We start from the raw sequence: 19,346 nt of genomic DNA on the forward strand, positions 1-19,346 counted from the left end.
TGTCGTGCAAAATTTCCGCTTGTACATGAAGGCATCACACCACGGTCGCGATAGTATCAGTCTGTAGCCACGCCCCCTGTAGTAGGGCGGGGAGAGGATGATGTTTGGTTTGTGTTGATGGAAAGAGTTACACAAACCACGCGTGACACCCTCACACTCTCACAACTGTGCACAGAGCCCACAGCACTCAGAACAGCCGAATAACCCGGCGAGTGTCAGTGGGAAACACCGGGATTGTAACGTGATTGTCTCCGCGGTTTGGTTCCACCTGAAGCTCTTTTTTTGTGTGGTCTGCTGGTGGTCCTTTTGAGGCGTTCACGGACCACATTGAAGAAACTTGGAGCCATGGATTTGAGTTCAGTGATCGTGACCACCGGGGTCTCCGTGGGCTTTTTCAGACTCGTGAACGCTGGAGCTAACACACTGCCCGCCCCAGAGTCTGCCTGCAGGAACAAATGGAAATGGAGTAATATCTGCGCATCCTTCGTGCACAGTCTGATCACCGCCGTTTGGGCTGTAACGTGGTGAGTTTAACCGAATAAACTACCAGAAAGAATACAAATGTATAAGTTAGTTAAAATGTGACTTGAGGTCGCATGGTGTTCATTCTGTGGTCACGCTTTCATCTTTGGATGCAGGCGTTGGCGCCAAATGTTCACTATTGAATATTTATAGGGATGTTTTTCCATCGTATTCCGACTCTAGACTCGACTCTAGATTTTGGAATTTGTTTACCTGATCAGATCTGTGCCACTCTGCTGCCCACTGTGAAATCTCACTACAGACGGATCCCAAGTGTAATTATAATTAGCTAATGACAACAACAATCAGGTGGGACTAGGTGGTTTTGTAAGGTACGGACTCACGAACTTTAAATTTCGAGTCTTAAACAAAATGCAATGCTTTTATCTCCGGGGTTATCATTTCAATTTACACACATCTGAATTTGGTTTCTATTCTTTACTTTGTGAATAAACTACACTATGGAAATATACACATAAGTGACTTAAATAACTTGATTTATATAAAGTGTAATCTTTACTTGTTGCACCAATCAGCAAATTTAGGTCCATGATGAGTCTTTTACTACGACGCCTATAATTAATAACAATATTTTTTATCTTTGAAAGCAGTTTTCTAAGCTCATTACATTGTGCTTTTCTATAGAAACGAGCCTGAACCAAACAACTTCACATGTTTGATTAAAAACACAAAACAGATCAAATTCAACTACAACTACAAAATAGAATTACAAACGTTGATCAAATGCTTTGTAAAACATTAGAAACCATGCATAAGTCTTAGTTTGATCATGGCCGTGTTGACTGACAGGACGAGAATCACTGTCACACTGTTGATCCGTTTCTCTTTAATCTCCTCTTTCTTCTCTCCAGCTTCTTCGTGCACCCACAAATGGCCGAAGATCTGATTGAGACGCATTCTGTGTTTTCTCACGCTTTGGTCTGCGTCTCTATTGGTGAGTAGCTGCATTCAGTCGTTGGTTACAGTTTGGGCCTTTTTCTGAATGGCCTTGAGGGGGAGGGGCAAGGGAGGGGGTGCTTGATAAGATTGACATCATTGTGCATTTTACTCAGAATAATGGACCAAGATTATGCAATTGCAAATAACTGGACTTGTTATCAGATTAAATCGCCTCCACATGCGTGTCCGGACTCAGTGGACGGTAATCATGCTCTGATTGCGCAATGTGCCATGTTTACATGTGCGTGATGCTGTTACTTCATCCACCTTTGATAAAACACAGAAGGCCAAAATTCACATCATACTACATGACAACGGTACTAAAGCCATACATGCTTTGCAATTTGTGACACACGCCACAACAGGTGTGTTTGTGTGTTTGTGCGCACTGGCCTGTCTGTGTGTGTTTCGTTGTTTATCCGGAGTCCTGGAATTTAGCCAATAGAGATCTTGGCAGCACCGACTCACAACATGCCTGATTCAGCTGTGAGAGATAGAAAGGTCTCCTCCCCATAAACCAAAATTAAACACTTGAATACTTTTGGATTAATTCAATAAAATTTAAAGACTTATCCAATGCTTTATGGCCTCTTGTGTTTTATTTGAACATTATGTTATCTTATTATGTTCCCGGAGTTCTATCCATGCAGGCGTTGGTCTTTGTGCCTGCTGTTTTTCTTTTGTTTAAGTCCCTATTTTAATAGCTCTTCATCGAGTCGTTCGTTACCAATAACCTGTGATTGATTGGTCGATTGATTAAATAGCCGCAGACTTGTTTTGGCACATTCTCATTCATCTTGACATGCACATAAGTACTGTTAAACCGCTAATTTATTGCACGCGTGATGTGCAACAAGTGCTCTCGTCGGATTCCCAGGATTTTTGACATTCCTTCAGGAAGTCGGGCCCTGGAAGTTGGCAAAGCGAGGAGTTGTGTTGGGATGTGAAGATCAATGAGGGTATTATGGTCGGCCCCAGGCACGAGGCGTAACGCCATAAGGTCATGTGACATCACCGCTGGACAACTGCAACTGCACAGGAGTTGATATATGCATGCAGGCTGCTGGTAACAGGGAGGGAAGTCATCCATGCTGTCTGCTGGTCCTGATCCTGATCCCTCCCATCAGCCGGGTGGTGTGATCCTGAGGCCACGGCGACGTTAGAAAGGACTTGCGGAGGTCAGGCGGTTTCTGTTTGACCGGGTCACAGCACCTAGACCCAGACACGGTTAATGTTTGTTGTGGGTTAAGCGTATTAATGTAAATGATCCTGGAAATGTGACTTAGAAAATGCGTTTTGTAGGCCTGGAGAAGATGTGTAAAATGAATCACAGAAGTTAAGTAAAAGTTATGCGATTTTTAATGATATCTCTAATCTCTACAAGGGAAGATGGAACCCTTAAAAAATCATGGAAATCTGCTCTTCTAGCAGGAACCAAGACAGTGGCAGTTGCTTGGAGACATAGTGGGTTATTTATTTAACACCTCGATACAATACAAATTGTTCTAGCGGCCTTTTTCAATGTTTGCCTTGTTACGTGATCTTGTCATTTACTTGTCTGGGAAGCTACCACACTTTTAATGAATGAGCCACGCCCGCTCAACTTTGACACATTTACAGCAAAATGATACAACAACAATAGAAATAGAAAAGATGTCAATTTTTCTGGCTTGGTCCAAACATTTAAAAAAATCTATGAAAATTAACCCAAAATTGTAGGAGAAACAAAGAAATGGCAGAAAATCTAGTCAGGTGCAATTGGGCGTGGCCTATGACAATGTTGCTCAAATGGCTGGACCTATGTCAATGTTTCAAAAGTTATAGTCCACAACGTATCAGTGGTTATAACAGCGCCACCATCAGGCCGACCAGTACCAAACCTCACTGAGTTCTTCCCTGGATCGTGTCTGACCTGCACACCAAGTGACTTTGAAATCCCTCGTTGACTTGTTGAGACGTCCTGCAGACAGACAAGGCTATGAACACGATCTCATTGGTGGAGGTAGTAAACATGTTGAGTGCATTTATGGACGGTGAGACAAACGCAAATGCAGAATGGTCCTGGTGTCAAATTTCCAACATGAAAGGGTTAAACTCCAGCCTCCCACACACTCCTGTGCCCCCCAGTCCTTCACCCCCCATCTTCATCGCTCCATTATTTTTCCAGTCTTCTGTAAAGCCGTAACCATGGATATGGCGGGTGGCTTGGGTTGGACTCGGGGTGGGGGAGGTGAATATAAATAGCGCTCTTCTCCAAGACGCATCTCGGTTGTCATCCCGGTCGTCATGGTAGCAGGGCCTGGTGATTTGGGTGATTAATAATGTTTGAGGCTGGTGAGTTGGTGGGCTAAACACTGTGTGTATGCGTGTGTGTGTGTGTGTGTGTGTCCCTCCTGCAGGTTACTTCATCCATGACCTCCTTGACATGGTGCTGAACCAGAAACTGAGTCTGTGCTGGGAGCTTCTGTTTCATCACACGGTGGTAAGTTCTGCCACAGTTTCAGTCCGATTAAAGACGTTTTTATCCTCCTCATCAGTCACAGAGGCACGACCGGCCCGAGCAGTTTGGGGGCCTAAGCAGACTTTAAAATTAATTAAATTGAAAAATAGCTTGTTTTGTAACTTCGTATTTTAATCTGAATTTATTCGGTATTTCCCGTAAACATGCGACGCATAACTTATATTTAAATTTATTGAAAATATTAATAAGTTTAACATAAAGAGGTTGCACATTCAAATCAATAATGTAGAGTGTTTTTATCCCTGACACCATTAAAATCTGTTTTAAAATGACTACATTCCTTTCACTCTTCACATTAACGCTGCTTTCACACTCATTCTGTCTGCTTGAATTGAACGTGACTATTTGTAAAAGGTTATTAGTTTCAGAAATGGAATGTTGGGCGTTTATAGCGTTACTGAGATCCAGTGTGAATGCATGGGGATGACAAGGACACATGTTGCACTGGTGTCACTCCTGCCATTGTCCCTGTGACACACACATACAAGAACTTCCTCGAAGGATGAAATACTCGTCTTTCTTGTTGAGCTGCAAAGAGCGAGGGAGGAACAAAGAGACAGCAGTTCCCATAGGAGCATTCTTTTGTGCCTCAAGAAAGCTGAACCCTGCCCCGTCTGCAGTCTCGTCATCCAACTTTCCCCAAACCGTACCGCCGTCTCTGACAGCCAAAATCAACATCCGAGCGTCGTCATCTTTCACAACACGACGATCAGGCTTGACTGGTTGGTTGAGAGGATGGGGGGTGGGCATGGGCGGGAAGTTTTTGACTAGGGGAAGAACAGGTTTCATTGTCGGCGTTCCCCCTTGCTGAGTCCCGCTTCTAGCCGGTGGAACGGAAGCATAAACTTGACCTGAAATGACGCGACGCAGCTTCATCCTGCTGTCCACATCTGGCTGGCTCAGCTGCAGATGTTCTGGATTAGTTCCTGTTGTCTTGTTATAAGAGATTCAAGTTTTTCTCGTTTTCATCCCGTTGTAAAAGTATAAGTGAGTGGAAGTCTGGAGAATGTGGACATGATTGATGATGTCACACATACTAGCAGCTATGATGGTTTGTATTCCAGCCCTGTATTCCCATATTCAACCAGTACTATTCCATTACTATCGAGTACTGATTACAAGTCTTTTACTCTACAACTTTTTTGAATGAAGCTTGAAGTATGTATGCAAGTAATTTAGTTGAAGTTACTGTCGCACATCCATGTTGTGTCCAATCAGTGAACAGCACAGAAACACGTAAGACCCCCTCAGCTCTACTCATTTCCTTCTGCTCACTTGAAGTGACTTAATGTTTGTGTGCCTGTGACGCCTCGGGGTCCTGGTAGGTTTTAAGAGCCGGACCGAGCTGCTCTGCCTGTTTTGTGAGAGGAGGACTCTGCTTCACAGGCTCCTCTCTGGTGTCCACAAGCTTCAGAGAGGACAGAGGAACTTCTTCTTCTCTTGAAATGTTGTTTTTATATTCTCCCTCACTTCCTGGGAACTCAGTGAATGGGAGTTGTGGGGCGTCCAGCTGGCTGCAGATTGTCAACAGACTGTGGGAGGACCGGGGGACTTCTACCGTCCCCCTGATTCACATTCAAACAGCTCACTGCCTGTCAGCTGGATCTCTTCCTCACTCTCTCTCTTCCCCTCACTCTCAATGTCTCTCTCTCTCTCTTTCTCATCCTGACAACAAAGTTACGTTCCGAAGCTCACAGTTATTAGAGAAGTGCAAAGTTTCAACGTCTTTAGTCTCTTAAGATGGGAGGATAGGACTTGAGGGCAGAGGGAAAGATGATTGACAGTTGTTGATGTTTACACGTTTTATCAAAATCACAAGGCTTCAATTTGTCAGATTTCCACTGAAGAGGCGTGTCTGTCCGATCTGTCTGATAGGAGACATTTGCACCGGATCGTCTCGTGTCGATCAAACTATCACACGAGATCTTAAGAATGCAAATGAAGAGTTTCTGTCTCTGTGTGACACGTGAGAAACTAAACAGCCTGCTTCAACGTTCAAGTTTCATGGATCCGCGTGGTTGCAGGACAAGAGGAATAACAAAGTCAAACGTTCCATGGTAAGTTTTCCTCCCTCTTATTGACTGAAGTGGAGATTCCAGTTTCTTCTTTCTGACTGAAACATGCGGCTCGGGCCTGACGAGACCCCGTTTGCCGTAACCGCTCACTTCCTCTGGAAAACAGGAAGTCCTGATAGTATAGCCAGAAATAGGAGGAGATGCACCTAGTGTGTACACTGTCCAACAGATAACAGGCAGTGTGAGGGGATGAAACCAAACATGTACAAGCTGTACAAGCCTGTAAAGAGATCACAAGTTGTTTTCATTGTCTGTATGGTTTTGTTTGCTGTTGCCTTGGAAAAATGGAGCTTCCGAATGAGTCGGATGACGAGCTGTGATTGGCTACCGTCGCATCAACAGTGTGGGGATCGTAGCCAAGGGCGTGGACGTCAGTCATGAGGCCGCCGCGACCCGTAAAATAGATTTGTGCTCTTTTTTCCGTGTGCGTGACATTGGCGAGCTGCTGCAGCCTGTAGATCTACTCTGCCAAACTCACAGGATTCGTGGAGCAGATCTACAAGCTGCAGATCTACAGGCTGCAGATCTACAGGCTGCAGATCTACAGGCTGCAGATCTACTGGCTGCAGTCAGGCGAGCGGTCAAGTTCACGCATAAGCAAGAAGAGCGTTGTTTCTTCGCAAATGCTGCTGCTCTGGGAGGGGATGAGTCGCAGTAAATTATGCATTAACCCAGACCAAGTTACACAGTATTTACTACTTCTACACGCTTGTAGAAACATTGTAGTACATTTGATCTCTAGTGGTAAAGAAATGAAGTATTGGAGGAGTTTTGCTTCAGTAACATGCAGTGAAGATCCAGAGCGGGTCAGAGTGACCTGCCGTTCCTCTTTGTCCTCTTTGCTCCCTCACATGAGCTTGTTTTCGGTGTTCAGCCTCCCTGGTTAATGTCTCTCATCCCTCTCTGGTTACATGGAATTGCATTAGTTCGGTATAGTCACGGGTCAGTCAGCTGTTTGGGGATCGCCTCCGCTCCTCTGTCGTCCACTCACACGGCCACTTTCAAAATTGAGCGAGTGACTCCAGTGACAAATTTGTTGACTTGAGACTCAACATGAAGAAAGACTTGTGACTTCCAGCGAGTCAACTTAACATTTCAAACAGATAATGTTCAAACAGCCCACATCTCATTTGGTATTTGAATGTGGTTTTGAAGTTGTCACGAAGGTGCTGGAAGGCCACACCTGACATCCTTCTCCCGCTCCGTAGATCCTGATTCTCCTGCCATCATCCGCATGCTGGGCCAATAAAACCAACAAGGAGCAGCACAGGCAAACATGAAGATGATGTGAAGGAGACGTAAAAGTTTCCATCTTATCATTTATGGAGGCGGGAGCATCTTCTGTTGTCGGTACAGTTTGTTTGCTTGGGTTCGGACAAAAAAAACTGAGGCGAAACGTGATGGAGGACGAGCTCTCGGCCGAATCCTTGAGTGTGTCCGCTTGTGGTCTGAACGTGACTGGTGATTGCTCTAGAACTGGTTCGGTCCAAATCAAAAAGCATTTACGCCTGTCATGAACATGTGACCTCATCATCTAAGTGGCGTGTGTTCTGTATGAACTCTTACTGGCGTGAAATTAACCTTATGTTGTTTTGTGAAGCCTGAGCCTGTTGATGTTCCTCAGCAGCAACAGATTTAGAATGTATGGAATGTTTGAGTCTGTACCAGCCAGCCCACAGAGATACTTCCATCCATCCACGGGCTGTGGATTGTGCCACGCCTGCTCTTTGCCCCCACACACACACTTTGGCTTCCACAAACCGCATGGAGCCAGGCTCGCATCTTAACATCTCCAAAGTCAACAGTGCCTCGGCAGGCCGCGAGGAGCCAATTGCTGCCGAAGCGTCCGGTGTTTCTGCTGGAGTGTTTGTGGAACGTAAAGTAAGATGGAACAGAGCGAATAGAGACGCCAGCGAGGTTGTGATCGCTTTATAAACGCAGAGAGAGGAATATGGAAAAGGGAGCAGAAGCTTAAAGGAATGTGACCACTGTGGCTTAGGAGTGTGTGTGTGTGTGTGTGTGTGTGTGTGTGTGTGTGTGTGTGGCGGCAGTCACTTTGGCGGGAAACCTCCTGGGTCTCCCTATTCAATGTGTACATCCAGACAGGAAGACATCTGGCCTCCACCTAAACACTTAGACCGTAGCTCCCTACTAACACACACACACACACACACACACACACACACACACACACACACACACACACACACACACACACACACACACACACACACACACACACACACACACACACACACACACACACACACACACACACACACACACACACACACACACACACACACACACACACAAAAACACTGTACCTCTGGCTTCCTGAGAGGGGCTCTGTTAAAACATGTGCGAACCCCTCCGCACATCTTTATGCTACAGACCTGCTCCATACATCACACACACACTGCCTTGTCCTCTATCGCCTACACACATCTCCCCCATCCCCCACCTCCTCAGCAGCTCATTCCGCCCCCTCACGTGGCAACAAACCAATGAGAGCCCCTGTGCTTCTCATCTATTGTTGTTGTGTTAGAAAGTCGCAAAGGCACCAGGCAACAAAATCCACCGACGGCAGCCTCTTGTTTCTTTGTTTATCAGCCATAAAATGCCGTTGGCGGGACTTGAACTTGAATTTTAACGCTGCTGCCGCGACTTAAACTGTCTTCATAATTTAAGCAAATATTTATTTATCGTGTAATGTAGTTTCACAAAAGCAAAGCTGACATTTCTCAAATTGCAACTGAGATTTTGAGTGGGAAAGCTTAAGGATATAGATGTAGAATACACAAGAATATAACAGTAAAAGTGCAAGAAACATTTAAGGATATGGTCAAATTGATGGAGAGAGACTATATCAGTAATATTATATAAAAAGTAGTCAGTTTGAAGTTTGATCGTCTAAAGCAGAGCGGGAAGTAAGTTGAAGGATTGAGTTTGTTTATTTCATAAATGCAGAGTTTCAGAAGTCAAAAGACACACGTTAGTATTGGAGCCCTGCACAGAGAACACATAAACAGCCTGGACCAGTAGAGTTTTGGACAGTAGTAGTAAACTGGACTCTTGGACGTGCCTGGAATGTCTCCCTATGGAGGCGTCCTGGAGTCCCAAACCACCTCAGTTGGCACCATTCCTCGTGAAGGAGCAGCAGTTCTCCGAGCTCCTTCCAGATGTCTGAGCTCCTCCTCAGCCCGCCAGCTTTTGGACACAAAGGGCAGTTGTATGACATGTACACACACACACACACCCACACACACACCCACACACGCTGTGCCTTCCAATGAGGCGGGAGGCAGGAAAAACACTCTGAAAGGCTCTTTAAAAAAAAAAATGGTGCCGTTTGTGCCCCGTTGCCGTGACAACAAGGAATGCTGTCTGCAGAGGCATCCATTGGTTGTCAGGTTTAAAAAACAATGGCGAGAGTTTTGAGTTTCCTCCAAAGACATCAGAATGCTGAGGAACAAGGTGAGGCGGAGGTGGACCGCTGTTCGTTTGTTCTGCCACACCTCAGAGCTGAGGGACAAACCTGGCTGAGATCAAACTGCTGTGGAAATACCACAGCATGTACACAGCAACAGAGGGTGTTTGTGTGTGTGTGTGTGTGTGTGAGTGAGAGTGTGTGTGCGCATATTCCGGTGTGTTGTGTTCTCGTTGCACAGTCAGCACAGGTGTTTATCACGGAGCAGTACAGCTACGATCGACAACGTTCCTGCAGTGGTGAAATTCCTGCCTGAGCCGCGTTGTGTGAATGAGGCGTTAACAATGTGACAGCATGTTAGGAACCACAGTAAAGAGGCAGAACGTAAACCATCACACACACACACACACAAGGTGAGGCAACCCACAGCTATAAACTATTTCACGCTGTGTAGAGTGAATCAGAGTAACAGGCGTGTTAGTGGTCTGCTCCGTGATGTCTGGTGTCAGGATGAGTTCATGGAGTCGCCCGAGTTCATTTCCTGTGAGCTTCTGAGCAGATGTCTGTGACAGCGAGGCCTGAAGAGTCCTGCTGTGATCAGTCAGTCCACGTCCTGCCCACAACGATCTCCGCCATCGGCCATCCACCGTGCGTGCTCTTATACTTTGACCTCCCTTTGTGTATCTAATCATTAGCGTGTCATGTTTCAGCCTCCGTTTCCTGCCGTAGACTTTGAGCCTTCGAAGTGTGTCCCACCCTCTCGTCCCCCCACGGCTGCTCTGCCTGAGATGTTAGTTTGTTGCTCTGAAACGGCCTCAGTCAGCAGAAGAGCAGCATCTCGGCTTCGGTTTGTGAGATGAGAGCGAAGTGCTGCGTGTTTGTGATTGTTGAAGCTAGAATTCACATTTAGTTTACAGTGACAAATGAGTTGTAAAGGTTGTTTTACTTGTTACTCAATTATGGGAAAATGTTGTAATTTAATCATCAAAACAGTCTAGAAACCCTGCGGCTGATGTTTATTGCTTTTAGATTTGATTTGTTTCAGCGTCAGTTCCGTATGGAATTTGCAGGGGGGTGTTGAAACGGTTTCGACATCATAATTCCAAACGCTCCCCATGTTTAAAGCGGTGAAACCCACAGTGACTGAAGAGCGACGTCTCCTCTGTGGGTCAAAGTGCTGATGGTGACGTTTCTTAAGATGGTGTGTGTGGTTTCTACTTTGAGTGCAAAGACGCATTCCTGAAGACACGATCTGGGGGGTTGTCACATACACACACACACACACGCTGCTGATTTGACTTAAGACTTTGTTGTACACATTTTTCTGGTTCTTGTGAAATGGCAAAATCAATTCATCTTGACCCTTAGATAGCTTCAGTGTCGTTAACTACTTCTCCTAGCTACTTCAGCTTCAAAGTCGCTTCCTAGCTTTCTACAGTAGTTGATACCAAACACTCCACTCTGCCAACGTTCTGACCTCTGACCCCTCATCCTTTGAGACTCATACCAGGGAGGGAGGCTATTTGTGTGACAAAGCGTGACACACCCACACACACATGCGTGGGTGAATGACTTCCTGTGACTACCTGCACCGCCCGCTGTTCTTTTCATGCTCCCGTTCTTATTCTGTATTCTTCTTATCAGTCCGACAGGTCCCACCTGTACGGTTTCCATTCCTGCTGACTGACTCAAGCTTTTATTGACGTGAATATGCTGAATGACGTAGAGCTTGTTTGTGTGTGTTACTGTGTGTTCTTGATACAGTATCTGAGAATAATAGACACAAGTTCAAACAGTGTTTAACACTTGTTTTGCCTTTATTGATTTTTAGTTTCCTATTTAGTTTCGCAGCCATTTAAAGTGACAGAGCTCATCTGAGAGGAAACGCAGTGAAACCAAAGGGAAAATGAAAAGTAGCGTCTAATTATGTGTTCTGCCAAACTAGTATGTGCGGGTGATATTTATTGCCCACTCTCTCCTTCCATGTGCACTTTGTACACACTTAGAATTCAGCATATTCTTGGAATTTCAATCCTTTCTTAATTATTTCACAATGACTCACAGTACAACAATATTCCCATTGGAGTGGTGCAGGATTGCAGCAGGCTGGGTGTGGAGCTGGAACTCAAACGCTCATTGGCTAGATTGGTATTTGAGTACAAACATAGAGTTGGGAGGATCTTGACGTGCAATGCGTGTAGAAGTATGTAGAAGTCATAAATATTGTGTAAGTTATCCTGGGTTACTGCATAAGTCACTGCCATTCTTGTGTGGTGGGAGGATCAGAGTCCAGAGGAGGACGAAGACGCTCAGTCACGCTCCTGAGACGGGGAGAACAAACTGATGATCAAACTCTTTCAATCACTCTAAACTCCGTGCTCCGTGTCCGTGTCCGTCTGCACCGACGTGTTGGAAACAGCATGTGATTCCTGAACCACTCCCTCCTCTTCCTCACTGACCCGTGCTAGTCCTTATGTTATAGGATTGACGATGAGGTTTTTAATGCGTTTTCTACACCATTTTCTCCCCTCCCACCTTTGCACCCAGTGTGCCTTCCCCCCCAATGGGGCAAGAGGAGGAAGTCCCTCACCAGGGTGCAGGGAAGAACATCTAATTGAACCCACAGGGATGCAGGGAACAAACACACACACCGCTTTGTTTTTCAGCTCTTTACTGTGTTTTGATGCACCAGGCTGCAGCAGAGAGTTTACACGAGTGCAGAGCAAAGAAACCGACACAAAACCAGAGATGCTGCACCATCGCCACAAAGTTTGCCAGTTTGCTGTGGTAGGTCCGGAAGTTATTAACAATTTACTGTTATAGCGCCACCACCAGGTTGACTAGTCTGTCTTTTTTTTGCATAAGAAGTTAATGAACAAATCTATAGGAGCTTTTTAAGACACAATGAATCATTTCAGACCTCATTCTTTGTTACATCTGAGACAAAGTGTAGTTCGAGCAGAGTGTGTAAACGTGTCACCTTTGTCACACTGTTGTCATGTTTGTCACTTTTAGTTATCGCTTATCTGTTTATCCTTCCTTGCTTATGCATTTACTGCGTTTAGCCTTGAGAAGGTTGAAGGTTACTGAGCTATAGGTGGCTGTGATGTATGGATGCAGCTTTAGGCTTTATTGTGTCAGATTCTTGTTTATCAGTGTTTGTACCTTCGTCAGTTAATGAGCGAACTGTCATTAGCTGTTAACGGCGGCCAATCACAGCCGTTCTCCAACACGGCAAAGGTGGGAGGTCACAGAGGTCACTGCCATAGTTTGGGAGTGGAGAGACGTCCTGATTCTGCTCTGCTCTTTGACACAGTTTGTCATTGTGGTGTCAGATAAAGCGTTGTTGTAGCGTTTTTTGACTCCAGCTCGCTCTGTTCCCCCCTCATTGTAATCATCACAGGAATGGAGGAGATAAAGCCACTTCCTTGCTGCTGGGGTCCACACACACACACACACACACACACACACACACACACACACACACACACACACACACACACACACACACGGCACAGGGAAGACAATCAGCTGCAGGGTTTGTACCCACTTTGTCCCTGATGTCGGCACGTCCTGTTACACTGTTGATTGTTGAATGTTGCGCTAACGTTTGGTCTCTGTTGTTTATCTGTGACCTCGATTTGTTACTCCAGTTTCTCCTCAGAATGTGAAAGTTTTCCTTTAATCCCCTTTCCACATATTTCCAGAGTGAGTAATGATTATTCACAGAGTTCACCATGAAGTCTCTTATCTCTGCGCTTCAAACGGATTGGCTTTGACCTCCATGCTGCTTTGTTCCTGCACCTTTCAGCAGTGCAGATGAGATTTTAGTAAAGATTAACCATCGTAAAGACCACGCTAGTGTGTGTGTGTGTGTGTGTGTGTGTGTGTGTGTGTGTGTGTGTGTGTGTGTGTCTCGGTGGGTACACACAGGTGGAAATGAGGGTGGGGAGGCTTGTTGAGCCTTGAACCCACATGAATGAGTGATTTTACAGCCTGCACCACACCTGCACATGTTGTTTACTGTACATATAGAATCTGTACATTAAACACAGAGGCTGCTGGATGTTTTAAAGCCACACTCCGGGTTCTTGTCTTCATCCAGCCGGGTGAAACGCAAACATGGAGCACAACTGCAGCACTCACACAAGGAGGTTATAGATCTGTGAGATAAATGTGGTGAAGCTTCGACCCAAACGACCAAACGGTGCAACAGAAACGTTTGAGCCGGGTTCACTCTCTAATATGTGACTGTCCCACGATTGCACCGCCGTGCTGCTGTGTGACATTGGCCTGCATTACCTCACCCATAAGGCTTCTTATCCTGTGGAGATTCAATGATTACAGACTACAAATTACAGCTCAGCTTCTGCAAATGCTCGAGTCCGTCTGTCGTGGAATGTCACAGGAGAGCGAGTGGAGAACATCGAAGTGTGATCTCACACACCTGCTGTGTCTTTGTGTGTGTGTGTGTGTAGTTGGAAATCCCAGCCTCTTGCTGACCGAATCTGTTTCCCTCTTATCATTGTGGTTTATGAGGGCAGGTTTGTGCTGCTGGATGCGATGCTGTCATCAGTGAAACCATCATTAGTCACTGTAAATGTACTGTATGCTGACAGAGGTGATGATGATTGATGGTTGGTGTGTATGTGTGTGTGTGTGTGTTTGTGATATTTCGAGCTTAAAGCAAATGTTGAAACTTCTCTGAGTATCTGAAGAAGTAAAGTTTTAAGTGAAGACGCTCGGACTGATGCAAGGGATGTTAGTGTATTGCATGTTCTGTTTCCAAACAACCTGCCCTCCACACACACATACATATGCAAGTTCCTCCCCCCATTGAGCCATGACTTGGGCAACCTGTAGTAACCCTTGATTGGGAGTGCCGAGCAAGGATCTCTGTTAAACTGGTTTGAGGACGAACAGCGCCGGAAAATCTGGAACTGGAGCTCAGTGCGACCCTTTACAGGCGGCTGGATACTTTCACATTTATATTATTTTCAGTCTCTTGAAAATATTGAATTTGATGATTTTTTTAATTTGATCATATTTTGGTTATATGTTGTTATTAATAACTTTTAATATACCTTTCAAAATGTTTGTTTGTTGTTTGTCTTCAATTATTAATTTAATCTTTTATATTGTATATATGCATGTATAATAATTTATCATAATTATTATTATAGTGTGTATTTTGAATCTATTATTGATTGGTATTATTTGATATTATCGATTGGCTGTGATCGATTATCAGCGTTTATTTGTTTGATCCTCTGCTGGCTCTCCTTGCTCATTGATTGTCGCTGATGTTGCTGCCACCTTGTGGAGGTTTTCTAGTAGTTGCATCCCAATCAGCAGATTCACAGAAACTTATACATCAGTCACTTTATACATGAAGATTCAGGGCAAACTCTCATTATTAAAGGAAAAAATGCAAGTATCAGGGCCAAATGAGACGTATGAAAGGATCCACACAGCCAAACGTTACTCAGCTTTCACCTCAGCAGGACATTAAACACAACATCCAGTTGACTGTCACTCCTTCTGTCAGTTTACACTTCATGTCTTGATGCCTCAGCTCATCCTGCATTTACAAGTCAACACTTTCAATTAAGTAACAAGTAGTTGTAATCTTTGTAATGGAAATTTTAGAATATGGTTGAAAAATGTGTAACGTTCCTTCTCACTGCAATCTTCCTCCTCTGTCTCCCCCTGTAGGTGATCACCTGTTTCGGCTTCTCAGTGCTGACGTGCCGCTACGTGGGCTTCGCCGTGGTCGCCCTGTTGGTGGAGATTAACTCGGTGTTCCTCCACCTCCGGCAGATCCTGCGCATGGCCAGCATGGCGGTGGGCACCCTGTACCGTGTCAACAGCATAGTGAACCTCGGCACGTACGTGGTCTTCCGCATCAACACGCTGGCCTGGATGACGCGCTGGCTGGTGCTCAACAGGGACAACGTGCCCCTCTTGGCCTATACGCTCGGCAGCGTGGGCCTGGCCATCATGACCGTAATGAACATCGTCCTCTTCTACCGGCTGCTCAGGACCGACTTCCTGAAGGGCAGCACTCGCGAGACCAAGATGGAGAAAGAGATGTAGGGAGGAAGAAGAGGAGGAGGGGATGAAGGAAGGATTAGATTCATATACACACTTATCACTGTATGCTGACACCCTGTGGCCTCATTTGGTTAAGCTTTGACCTCTGCCCCTCGCTCTCTCTCTCTCATACTTTACTCATCAGTACGCTGGAAGCTGCGTCTCCTTGAACTCTGGCTGTTATTCCTGATCACTAGCAGCTCATTAACACCGGAACATCCGTCCCTTTATGAAGAACAACAAAGTCTAACAAGACGCCGCCGCACGCCTTATCGTCCCACAGGGTGTCTCTGCTAAAACCGTCCTCAAATGTAGCGTACAGTAAGGAGGCGAAGCTGTTCATCAGATGAACCCAGCAGATACAAATACAACTTACCAATAGAGCTATAACGTAAAATGACCTTATATTTATATACACAGTGCTATATAAGATTGTTTACCGCCAATCAGCGTTGGTGTAATCCAGACCTCTCTTCTTCTTTATCTTGTTGTTTCACAGCAGTACTACAGACGTGAAGCTTGTTTTGTTTCTTTTTTTCAATTTTTTTTTCTTTTTTACCAAATCTCGACTTAAACCGCCTGCTACCTCAGGAAGCTTGTGTTTGGCAGGTTCTTCTTTCTCCATCCTAGAATTTAATCAAGTTAAGAAATATTAATAATTTGTAAATTTGTGAGATCCAGCAGTGGTAACAGATTGTGTGTGTGTGTGTGTGTGTCAAGGCTCCTACAGACTAAGAGTTGTAACTGTGACTCCAGTTTGATGCCTGTCAGACTGGGGGGTGAACTGTTCAGGGTTTGTGTGGTGATGAAGATTCCTGGAGAATTCATGGAATCTGAAAATCGGCGTACAGACGAACGTTATCTTCGCCAAAGCCTCGTTATCTGTTCTGCTGGTGATTTGGTGTTTGGACAGTTTAGCAGTGAAACATTGTGAGATTTTGCACTCATATTTCTGAATCGTCTGTACGAGGACGTCGATCCAGGACTTTTGTTTTTGATTGATGGCCAAGGATTGCCTCTCATCTCTCCCTGCAGTCTGTAGGAACCTGACCTGACTTAAGTCTCTGTAGAATCAAACATGATCACATTTAGACTTTTGCGAAACAATCTCAGCCATTATTTTGTATTTAACCAAATTGTATTAGAGCATCTGAGACCAATGCTCGTAAGATTTATTTTGCTCGCTGAAATCAGCTTTGAATATCAGTTTGACTCTCATTCACTTTCTCCATTTACATATTCAAACCTCCTAAATATAGCCTGGACTCCTCAGATCTGATTGGCTTAAGGTGCCTTTACTGTGATACGCTAACAAGTTTACAAAATTCATTGGCTTTTGAAAGTTGCCATGGCGATAGGGACCCACAGTCACATGAAGCCTGTGAAATGTCATGTGTCATACATGTGACAGGCATGACAGCAGGAAGTTTATGTTCTAATTAACGGCCTCCTGGTTTGTGTGCATTCCTGTAGTTCACCGTGATGATATGCAGTCTAAATAAGCTTTCAGACCCACAGTGGCTTTGACGGGCGTTGTTATTCCTCATTTGACCTCTGGAGGGCAGCGCACTCCTGAACTATGACCTCTGTGACCTCAGCACAGCCAAGAGCAGCTGAGATGTTAGAGGAAGGCGAGACACAGTGAGGAAGAGTTCAGTCTCTGGCCTAAAGCAACGTCAAAGTGTTTGGGCCCCAAAAAAAACAAAGTTTTCCAGAATTAGGTGGTAATAAAGACTTTTTCTGTGAATTATTGCAACTTAATTAAAAAATAATCTAAATTGTCTCCATCGCGTGTGGATGCAGAGAATGTTCCAGAAGCTTTTCAAACTCAGGTTGCCTCCTCACATGGCAGCTTTTATGGCGCATAGAAATATTTATAGGCATTCATGTTGTGTCTTTCGTTGTGTGTATCACATGGTTGGAAGGTAATTTGTATATATTTGCAATTAGTTTATTGGTCCGAAATGAAGTTGTGGATTAGAAGAAACGAACTCAGATGTTCAAAGATGTGTGCAGTGGTGACGGCAGTGATGTTGATGTGATTGTGTTTGTGTTTGTGTTGTTGTTGTGGGGCATTGAGCAGCTTTGGGTTGTTTCATTTCTTTTCGTCTGATGAGTTTATCAGCGTTTCTACTGAAATGTTTTGGATAAAGATTAAATCCCAAAGGTTGAGCAACATTAGAGTCAAACTAGAACCTGAGAAGTGGAAACGGTGACGATTTCATTTGTGATTCTCCAATTTACAGCTCATCTTTGGGATTTGATTGGCGATTATAGAAACCCTGATTTACTACTCAGTCAGAAAATGATTTGTTTCAAGCCCTGGCAGCAGGCAGGCCGTCTATATGACCATCACAGCTGCGCCTACAGGATGTGCCTTGCTGCATTTTGTCTGCTTTAGCACTTAAACATAAATAACCCAGAACAACGTAGAACTCCAGTCCAGATGTTTGTGACTCCTCAGAGCTTTAAAGCTTTGAGAGCTTGCTGGTTTTTCTGAAAGAGTATTTGAGTATTCAGCCACCAGAACTGTTTACATTCATAGTCATTGTGTCAATATCGTAGGCCTGTACTCCTATGGCACAAAGCTACTACATGTGCTGTAGTGTGATCATGTCCAACTGGATTTCTTGGACGTCATGTGGAGGCTCAATTGTAGCGCCACAAAAAACGACTATAAAGTTGTACTTGAACACGTGTATCAGACGAATACTCAAATACTGGAGCAGTGAGGACCAGCTGGACTCGTCCTTAGACCAAGACGTCTGTGATCCTGCATGACTCCAAACCGCTGGTTGTGAAGACATGATTTTATTGGAAGTCGTAGTCATGTTGGGTTTTTATTTGTTGGCTTTAGGGCAGCTTAACTAAGTGGTTGCAGTGCTTACAGCTTTGTGACATTTGAAGAACTTTCTAGCAAAAAGTAAAAGTGTTGTCTGAGGCTGAAACGTTATCAGAATAACCCAAAAGCGAAGGTGTTGTGATGTTGCTTGGTATATGGGTACACCTCCATCTCCGTGACCACACTGTGGGAGCTCAGGCCATAAGCTGGGCAAAGGTGCTGCTCCCTGCATTCCAACTCCTCTTTCTCTGATATTATCCTCATGTACGTTCTTCCTCTACCTGGTTTGGGTATTAGATCGCGTTGATCCTACACCTACGGGTCATCGTCAGGGTTTAAAATGAATAAACTCAGGTTGGGGGTTTGAAGAACAGAGATGAGTGAGAGATCAGTTTCTCATTTCACTAAGTAACTGGAACTGGTCCTTAACCAGCGCATTTCCATAGACGAGGTGATGATGCAAGCCTGGATCTGTCATATAAGTAAACAAAAATGCAAAGGATTACAGCGCACACCTGTGTTCTTGATTCTGATTGGTTTAAATACCAAATTAAGCCGTGACGAGCAGGCTATTCGCTCGCTCAATGTTAAGGCTGAACTCACTGCCAAGTTGGTGACGGAAAAGAGAACCAAGGTGTCTATAGTTTACCAATCACAAACGCTGACTTCCTGTTTACACCCTGAGTGATACTGTTGGGTGTAAGGAATAAGGATCAACAACAACTCATACAGAATGTTTATCTGTAGATGATCGGTCAGAGGTTCTGTGGTCTCCCTGAGGTCAGCAGCTCCTCCCAGGCCCAAACTGTCCCAGTTTTCCGGTTGGGATCCAGGCTGTGTTCGTCTCGGGTATAGGCACCACATCTGTGGAAAAGCACCAAGCCTTTCTCTTCTCTCTATTAT

The 19,346-nt window shown here is 44.8% G+C and overlaps 1 protein-coding gene across 1 annotated transcript; it reads left to right on the forward strand.

The window, feature by feature from the left end:
* Positions 1–107: 107 nt before the first annotated feature.
* Positions 108–19,301, forward strand: tlcd2 (TLC domain containing 2). The gene is made up of 4 exons (XM_076138677.1): positions 108–524; positions 1,395–1,477; positions 3,882–3,964; positions 15,224–19,301. The coding sequence occupies exons 1-4, from the start codon at positions 346–348 to the stop codon at positions 15,602–15,604; spliced, it is 726 nt and encodes a 241-aa protein (XP_075994792.1). The 5' UTR covers positions 108–345; the 3' UTR covers positions 15,605–19,301.
* Positions 19,302–19,346: the final 45 nt, after the last annotated feature.

Source organism: Genypterus blacodes, unplaced genomic scaffold (assembly GCF_046128005.1).
Source record: "Genypterus blacodes isolate CSIRO-AG114 ecotype Tasmania unplaced genomic scaffold, CSIRO-AGI_Gbla_v1 ptg000003l_1, whole genome shotgun sequence".
In the NCBI taxonomy this organism is placed as follows: domain Eukaryota; kingdom Metazoa; phylum Chordata; class Actinopteri; order Ophidiiformes; family Ophidiidae; genus Genypterus; species Genypterus blacodes.